A 9,192-nucleotide genomic window follows, 5' to 3' on the forward strand; every position below is an offset into this window, starting at 1 on the left:
CAGGCAAGGGCTGGTCCGCGAAGATTAAGTAAGGAGGAGAGGCGGCGCATGAGGATGGAGCGGTCGAGTGTCGAAGGCGGCGGAGAGGCCGAGGAGGACACGGAGGCAGAGGGAGCCCTGATCACAGATGTTCAGAACGTCATCAGTGACTTATAATAATAATAATAATAATAATAATCCTTGCATTTGATATAGCGCTTTTCACGTCGGGAGGACGTCCCAAAGCGCTTCACAGAACACACTGTAAAGTGATGCTGTTGTGGGCGCCGGCAGCCAATTGCGCACAGCAAGCCAGCGGGAACAGTCGTAGATTGAAAATGACCAATTTATTATTGTTTTTGGTCTTAAAGCCCTAAAGAGTATGGTGGTCTGCGCCGGACAAGCAGCGGCAATTGCTGGATGGCAACACCATTGGTGACCTCTGCGGTTTTATCTGGTTAGACTACAGCAATTTCCCCACTCGGGCTCCGGGGTCTCCGAGCCTCGGCTCTCGCCAAACCTTTGGGGAGGGGGCGGGGTTTCCGGGGTTGCATCCGCAGTCCGAGAAATTTTTTTTTTTTTTTTTTTTGGGGGGGGCGGCGAAAGCGGCGCAGAAACTATTTAATACATTTTATATTTTTTAAAAAAAAGTACCTGATTTTAACGGCCACTTTTTTTTAAAAAAAAACGGCCGCGTTCACCGCGCCGTCTCCCGGGCACCCGGCGCCTCCGTTTGATTGACAGCCCTCCAGACCAATCAGTCCGCGGCATTGCCCTATCGCGAGAAGCGGGCAGCCGGAGCTGACCAATGGGCGCGGGGAGAAGGCGGGCCGCGGGGGCTGCCCTTGGTTACGGTCGTTGCCCGGATGCGGTTTGCCTGGTACTAAGCGACGCCATGAGTCTGTCTCTCAGGTACGTGCTCCAGCTCTCCTCTCCGCAAAACCCGCATTAGCCGAGGATTAAATAAAAAAACACACGCACCCGGAGCCGAAAAGCGCTAATGTCTGGGATTGATCAAATCTGTACAAAATTCCCCGTGGCGCCTGTCATGGCGGCCGGAGGGGGGGGGGAGCAGATGGAATGAATAACCAGTTTTATTTGGAGCATTGTTGTCTCGGACATCAGAGCTGTCCCTTCAAATCCCTTCGTGTCCTGGCACCTCCCTATCTCCGACCTGCTTACTCATCAACCCACTACTCACTGCCTCCACTAGACTGGCTCTGGCCTCCTGTATCCCCCTTATGCCCTCTGTACCACCATTGTGGCTGTGCTTTCAACCACTATGCCTAGAAACACCGGAACACTCTTTCTCTACGCCCTGCCTTGCTCCTTCCTCCCCCATCTTCAGGTTGTGCCTGAAGATGTTCCTCTTCGGCTGTGCCTAAGATCACCTCCCCCCGCCTCGGTGTCTTGCTCTATCACTGTCAAGCACTCTGGGATGCTACCCTGCTTGAGGCGCACTGCATAAATGCAGGTTGTTGAATGGGATCTTAAACGTCTGCCTGGATAGGCAGATGGGACCTTATCTGAAGTATAGCCTTCAGGAAGGCAGCACACCCCAGCACTGCACTGGACTGTCAGCCTAGACTATACGAGTTCAACACTCCGACGTGGAGCTGAATTGAGCTCACCAGGCTGAAACTCAAGATAAGTTAATCATTTGAAGCAACGCTCATCAGAACTTAATTTTCCTGTTTGTCCAGCTGCGCTCCTCTGAGTAACGCCACAAACATGTTTCAATGGTAATGAGTCTCGTCTATTTATTTTTTAAAAAAAATTTTTTTCATGTACATTTACTGACCTTAAAAATGAGCAAGTCCGAGTCCTGCTGGATGTAAAACATGAATTAAATTGTGGTTGAGTTCTAATGCTGTCACTTAATTTTGGGGTCTGACCAAACAACTGAAATCTTTTCCTTAATGACCAATCTGAAATTGCTATTTAAGAATACATTTTAAAAGATAGTGTATTTCAGTTTTTTAGTGTATTGTCAATTTTTGCTTTCGATAAATACTTGTTCAACCCTAAATCATTCTGTAAAATCCTTTTGAATATAGATTTTGTTACTACAAGCACAGTTCTATTTCTTTCAGAACTGAGCTTGCCATGGACAAGACAAAAAGGAAAAAAAGAAGAGAATTGTCAGAAGAACAGAAACGGGAGATTAAGGAAGCATTTGATTTATTCGACACAGATAAAGATAAAGCAATAGATTATCATGAACTGAAGGCGAGTTTGGGTTTGAATGCATATTTGACAGTAGAGCAATATGATTTGTAAACTGCTGTTTTTATGGTCTTGGAATTATTTGATTAGCTAATTTAATTATGGTAGTCAACAGTCCTCTTAAGCTGAGAACATTACAAAGCTGGGCAGTGAAGTCGTACAAGCAGGTCAGAGGGAGATGCTAGAACATGAAGAGGTAGTGAAGGTGAGGATCTTAAAATCCATCCATTTGGAGAGCCCGATGATTGGGTATGGAGTTTAGTACAGGTGGAGGAAACAGGAGAGTTTTGTATGAGTTGGACTGGGGAATGGTGGAACTGGGGAGACCAGTGAGGAGTGCATTTGATAAATCGAGACGAGAGATGATAAAGGTATGGATGATGTTTTCAGTGGTTTTTAGGGTGAGATAGGGTCAGAGGCGAGCAATGTGGCAGAGGTAGAAAAAAGGGGGCCTGGTCGCAGTTCGAAAGCACTTAAAGACAACAGGTTATTGTTTTTCAGAAATCCATATTGAATAAGTTGAATACCGAGTTGTGGTCTTGAGTTGAGAGACATTTTATAACAGTAAAGAATGAGCATTGCTGCTGGACCAAACCACTTGCTGTTAAACTAGAAAAAAATGTATATTGTTTCTGTGATTGCACTCTGTAAAGCAAATCATAGTTTCAGTAAGAATATTGCTGGTAACTTCTATAAATTGTGATCATTAACTAAAATGTATTCTTGATTTTGCACTTCATATCATTGCATTTGATATATAGTACTTTATAACAATGTTGAGACGTCTCAAAGCGCTTCACAGATTATAATAGTAATGATCGTTGCATTTGATATAGCGCATTATCACATCGTTGAGACATCTCAAAGCACTTCACAGGACAGATTGTAAATTGAATTGACTATTTTGTTGGTGAAATGGTTCAGCCAGTTGCCCAAAGCAGCGTCTCAAGATTGACAACTTTAGTGCTGAAATTACTGACATGTTATTAGAATTTTTTTTAGTTTGGTTCTTACTGTCTTTTTACTATTAGGTGGCAATGAGAGCATTAGGGTTTGATGTAAAGAAAGCTGATGTGCTGAAAATACTGAAAGATTATGATCGTGATGGTTCTGGCAAAATCTCTTTTGAAGACTTCAGTGAAGTTGGTAACAATTTTCACAAATTTTGTTTTCTATTGATGCTTAAATCTCTATGTAAAGGTAATATTTTTAATTTGATGCTTTGGGTTAAGTGGCTGAAACTCTCCACACCTTTACCTCCAGACTTGACTTCTCATCTTGCTTGCCCCCTCTGCTCTTCAAACGTAGATCTGCCGCGTGTTCTTCTTCCTCATCATAGTTCTCTGAGCCTTCAGCAACTATGCCCACCCTCCCTGCATCTCTCTGCCATGCTCCCCTCTCTGTGTTTTTAAAAGCCTCCTAAAAACGTATCCTTCGATTGTGTCTACCGTCACTCCTCCCCCCGTGACTGAAATTGACATCATGATGTGGAAACTCTGACTGGCAGTTGTGACAGTTATAACGCAGGCGTGGAATTTATAGACCCCAACTGCCAAGTTGTAACGGAGCTCCATTGTATAAGCATAACTTTCCTCTTAGGTGATAGAGTGATAGCAAGAAGGGTTTTGAATGGGTTAAACAAAGTTTACTCATTGCTGCTTTCTTATTTTCCTAAAAATTCTCATGTTCGTAGAAAATAGCCATTATACCCAACCAGCTTTGTCCATTTGGACTCTGCCTTCGAAACACATCTAGTTGCTTTGTGAACATATTAATATGGATCTCACTTATCAGCGCTCCTATCGGGAGAGACTTCAGTAAATAGTATGAGGGATTGAAATTCTGTCCCACAACACCTGTGGTATAACATATCAGTAACTCAGTGAACTGTGCCTCAGTATCACCTACAGGAAGGTTGAATCATTGTGACAGTTTACAAACCGAACATTTACCAAGCATTTTGCATGATTTTCCTACTCTTTCAATATGATATAACATGCAGCATTTCTGCCTTTATCTAATCCAGTGTGGTTCAGTTACCTGGGTTTTTCATAGGTTTCTGGTTCAGTGCTGATGAGGCTGAATCTTGTAAGCCTGTATCTCCTGCTGAATCTGTAAAGTTCAAAATATTGACTTTTTTAACAATGAAATTCCTTTTGTATTAAAATTAATGACATTAATTAAGAACAAGGGAGTCTTAAAATTAGAACTAGGCCATTTAGGCAGTTTTTCACCCATAAGGTAGTGGAAATCTGTAATTCTCCCCCAAAAGCCTGTGGATGCTGGATCCATTCACATCTTCATTGAGGTGGATAGATATTTATTAGGTCAGGGTATTAAGGGATACGGGGCAAGGGTGGGTAATTGGACTTGAGAGAAAAATCTATTTTCCCATGTTTCTGTATTTTACATCAAACTTTTCAGCAGTTATATTTTAAATTATTTTTGATTAGTGACCGATTGGATTTTGGATAGAGATCCGCAGGAAGAGATCCTAAAGGCATTCAAATTGTTTGATGATGATGATTCTGGCAAAATCAATCTTCGTAATCTGCGACGTGTTGCAAGAGAACTTGGTGAGAACATGACTGATGAGGAACTTCGTGCAATGATTGATGAATTTGACAAGGATGGAGATGGCGAAAGTGAGTAGTCCTTGAAATCCTTTTAAATGTGAAGGAAATCTTTGAAATGTGATTAAATACCAGCTGAAAGGGAGATAAAATTATTGTAACCTTGGAAAGATGTAGCATTTGTTTGCATTTTCTTCCGTTAGTCATCATTTGTGGCAATTCACTATAGAAGGTATAAGGTTGTAATTTAAATTTGTCTATTCACTGGAAATATTTAGATAATGATCACTGCAAAAATAAGCAAAGCGGTTTTAAATTATATAAAATTCTTTATATGAATTTTAAGTTCTTTTCACATTTGTTTTGAATATTGGGGTGAAAAATACAGTATTAAAATGTAACGATTATCACTTCTTTGGAATTTCTGCTCCTGACAATATTCCCATTGATTCAACTTTAATAGTTGATTAAGCAGATATTCTGTGAACTGATGCTGAATTGCTGTTTAGTGGCTGTAGTAGTTGGCTCAACAGTCACTGCAAAGCAACTTTGAACTCAGTTTTCATCAAATTGTGTATATTCATGATGAAAATTTCAACATTGTGTTAATTCATTTTTGGCAAATTCTGCTGTCCTGCACTTTGAATCTGATTAGAATTTTGTGCCTACAGTGTGATGCAGTGCCCTTCATTTCTTCCTAGTGTTTGACCTTTTTATTTCAGTAGTGTTTCATATTGATTGTGGAACAATTGCTTTAGTTTCATTAATCATGATTGTGTCTCCAGTGGTTGTAGATGCTCTTATGTCACTCAGAAAACTGATGTCAATTCAAGGAGTGATCCCAGGTGTAGAATCATGAAAGTTCATAACTAATGTTAATCCTCCCAAATGTAAAGTTAAATTTGAGGGAGAAAATGCATGAGCTGTAATTTAGAGCCCTATGTAATTATATCTGCAAGGATGGCTAGCTAGATATATTATAGAAGTACCATACAAAGAAACAGAAAAGAATATCAATATGTAAGTAAGAAAATGATTAAATACAGGATGGATGGAGAATATAAACAAAAAAATGATTTAACTCATTAATGTTGTTATAATTTATGTTATATTTAGGATATTAACTACTTTAGTTTTACTTTCCTTGAGAATTTATCACTTCATTTTGTACATTTTGTGTTAGAATAGATTATTTTAATAAATCTCTGAGTCAGTGATCCGTTTTATGGTAAATTATTTGTTTTTCCTCTTTGTCCACCTCCCACCCCCCACCCCCACCATCTCGGATAAGCTATATCTTGCTATCCTGCAGGCTCACTGAGTGAGCAGGCAATCTGTTTCCAGCCCTCTGCCAATGCTGATCTGTAACTGCCTCCTAGGAGGTGTGTGTGAGTAGTCCAAGGTGACTTGCCCTCCAGATTTTCAATTCCACGTGCCGATATTAATGCAATCAGAAATGCCTGTGAGGTATTGCAGGGGAACGCCAGCATCCTACCACTCCAACACAGTACGCAGCACCAATGTGCTGTGGGACTAGAACAATCCCTTGTTGATGGTTTTGAAATGTTAAAAATTGTGTGATTAATTTATTTCATAACTCTCAGTAGTCCTTTGATAAGGAACTGCTCTCCCTCCCCAATAAATGTGTTACAGTTATTGGGGACTACAAAATGTATGGGAAGAGAAATGGCAAACAGCCGTTGAGAGAAATTAGTTTTACATGTATGTTTAGGGAATACTAGCATGCTGCATAATCATTACAGCAACTGCAGTTTTAAAATTGTCCAGCTAGCACCTGAGGCCCAACATTCAACCTAATTTTAGCCTGCAAGACAATTTTGTGACATAATTATGGAAATTTCTTAAATTAATTCTTAATTTAGAAGCCAGTTTTTTGCAATTCTTAAAAAAGGCTTCTCCAGTTAGATTGAATTTGAAGAATTTTTCACAATTCTGCACCATCTTCAATTGTGAGGCAGAATGGTCAGACAGACTAGGATTATGTGAATTTACATATATTTTGAGGTTAATGTTTTAGACATAAAATTTGACATATTATCACCCTATAAAGAATGAAGGACATTGCTGAATAAATCAAAATTAATCTGATGCTACATTGACTGAACTTGTTGGGATATCATGGATGCATGAAGCAACTGAATTAATTATATAATGTGACCTGTTATCTGTTACAAGGCAGCAATACACTAAGTTATCAATATCTTCTTTGTCTTGGAATGTACGTTAAAAGTGCATTGTAAAATCCTTAGGACCATATTATTAAATGCTCTTGACACGATTTAACAATGGAAAATAGATTTCTATTTCTATCATGTGAATTGAATAGAAGATAGCACAATTTGATTTGCCCAGGGGTAATATTGGAATTTATTATACTGAAGTGTCTTAGTCTATATAGGTTACTACAGTATGCATGCTGTCTAGAAATAATCCAAGTTAAAACAAATAGAAATATTCTTTTTGTTACAAAAGTTTTAACATGTATTTTTAATTATATTTTAGTAAATCAAGATGAATTCGTTGCTATCATGACTGGCGACATCTAAGCACCATTGTGAACAGTAGCTGCGGGAGCTCTGAACAATTCCTTGATGACATGGCTTCTTATTTACCCTTTTTGAAGCACTGGACAATTAGAGGAATATGGCATAGAAAGTTATAGGAGAAAGCAGTAAGAATTACTACTTAATACAGAAGTACTACTTAATACAATGACAGAACAACAGAAAAGTGACATTGTTTCAGAAAGACAACTTTGAACTAGTTTTACTATCTTTGCTACAAAACTGTTTTGTATTTTTCAAGTATATAATTACTTTGTACGTTGTTTTGAAATCCCATTAAAACATCACTTGTATTGTAAATTAGGTTATACTATACCTCAGTATGAAAATATTATAAAATTATGAGACCAGTCCCATTGATTTTTTTAAGGGGTAGAGGTAAGAAGACAATGATTTTACAAGATACAGTACATTTTCATATTATTACAAATGATGCATTTTTCATACAAAGGTAGTTTTAATTCTTTTGTTAAGTGAATTCTCTAGAACTTTAGAACTCACTGATGTTAACTCTACTGCTAACAGTTTGCTTAAGAGCTGGAGACAGCTGTAAACCTCAGGGACTATACACAGAAGCAAACATGAAGTGTTTTATGTCTGACTGGGAGTCATAAACCTCAACCAGCTAATATAGTTCATAATTTTCTTGCTGTACAACCTACGTGTTTTGCAAAGGGAGGTAGGGAGCTTTGGCTTTTTTGAGTAAGCCTCTTTGCAGACTATGGAATGACTAAGATACCAGCAATTAGTGAGTACAATGTGTCGTGTTTATCATTTTGTGGTGAAGCAGAAATTTTTTATGTGATCATTACATTCATGATCTGATTTTTAACAAAAAGTAGACCAGCCCTAGACTATATAGAGGTCTGTCTAATGCTGCAGTGGATTCTTATGTTGTGGGCAGTCTGTATGATTAGGGTCCTTTCGCATCTCTATTAATGGTATCTTCCAGAGGAACTTTATTAACAATGTATTTTCCCCCTTCCAATGGCATAGGGATCATCTGACAGTTAATGTGTTGGATTTTGTTGACCTTGGTGATTGCTGCAGTGGATTCTTATGTTGTGGTGTTAATTGTTTCTTTTTTGTTCATATCCTTAGAATACTTTGGTTTCTCAAAGAGAGAGGCATGATCCCCTAGCCCAATTTAAAAGGCAGGAAAGGGATGATAAATAAAAACTTTCTGCCAAAAAATATTTCCTCTAACCTCCCCATAACAATTCATTTGACAATTCTGACTTTATGTCCCTTGTCGACAATTCACCACCCAGTAGAAATAATCTTTTTATAATAATCATCTCATTTGATATCTTGCTTTATGTCGAAATCACTCCCACCCTCGCTCGCCTCCACTGGCTCCCCATCCCCCAGAGGATTGATTTCAAGATCCTCATCCTCACCTACAAGGCCATTCACGGCCTTGCTCCCTCCTACCTCTCCAACCTACTATCCCCCTACCTACCTGCCCGTACCCTCCGTTCCTCCGGCTCCGGTCTGCTCCACGTCCCCCGCCCCAACCGCCCTACCATCGGTGGTCGGGCCTTCAGCCCCGAGGCTCTGGAACTCTATCCCCCAGTGCCTTCGCCTTGCTTCCTCCCTCTTCTCCTTCAAGGCCAGTCTCAAAACCTTTCTCTTTGACCGAGCCTTCAGCTCCCCTCTCGACTCTCTTCCCCCTTCTCGCTCCCTCCCATCCCTCCCCTCACCCTGACCATTTCCCCCCTCCTCGCTCCCTCCCCTCTCCTGACCATTTCCCCCCTGCTCGGGTCATGACCCAACTGTGCAGCGCCTTGGGACGTCCTCCTGACGTGAAAGGCGCTTTATAAATGGAA

The 9,192-nt window shown here is 40.0% G+C and overlaps 1 protein-coding gene across 1 annotated transcript; it reads left to right on the plus strand.

Moving 5' to 3' along the window:
* Positions 1 to 772: 772 nt before the first annotated feature.
* On the plus strand, positions 773 to 7,702 carry cetn3 (centrin 3). The gene is made up of 5 exons (XM_007893055.2): positions 773 to 891; positions 2,073 to 2,208; positions 3,237 to 3,351; positions 4,659 to 4,850; positions 7,302 to 7,702. Exons 1-5 carry the CDS (start codon positions 788 to 790, stop codon positions 7,343 to 7,345), a joined length of 591 nt encoding a protein of 196 aa, XP_007891246.1. The 5' UTR covers positions 773 to 787; the 3' UTR covers positions 7,346 to 7,702.
* Positions 7,703 to 9,192: the final 1,490 nt, after the last annotated feature.

Source organism: Callorhinchus milii, unplaced genomic scaffold (genome assembly GCF_018977255.1).
Source record: "Callorhinchus milii isolate IMCB2004 unplaced genomic scaffold, IMCB_Cmil_1.0 Scaffold1, whole genome shotgun sequence".
Lineage (NCBI taxonomy): Eukaryota > Metazoa > Chordata > Chondrichthyes > Chimaeriformes > Callorhinchidae > Callorhinchus > Callorhinchus milii.

What these genes read in the sequence shown, in the direction of transcription:
- cetn3 (XM_007893055.2), top strand. Translation starts at nt 788, where the DNA reads ATGGGCGCGGGGAGAAGGCGGGCCGCGGGGGCTGCCCTTGGTTACGGT. An exon ending in GCCATGAGTCTGTCTCTCAG is followed by an intron (nt 892 to 2,072) that starts GTACGTGCTCCA and finishes TATTTCTTTCAG; the next exon opens with AACTGAGCTTGCCATGGACA. An exon ending in TAGATTATCATGAACTGAAG is followed by an intron (nt 2,209 to 3,236) that starts GCGAGTTTGGGT and finishes TTTTACTATTAG; the next exon opens with GTGGCAATGAGAGCATTAGG.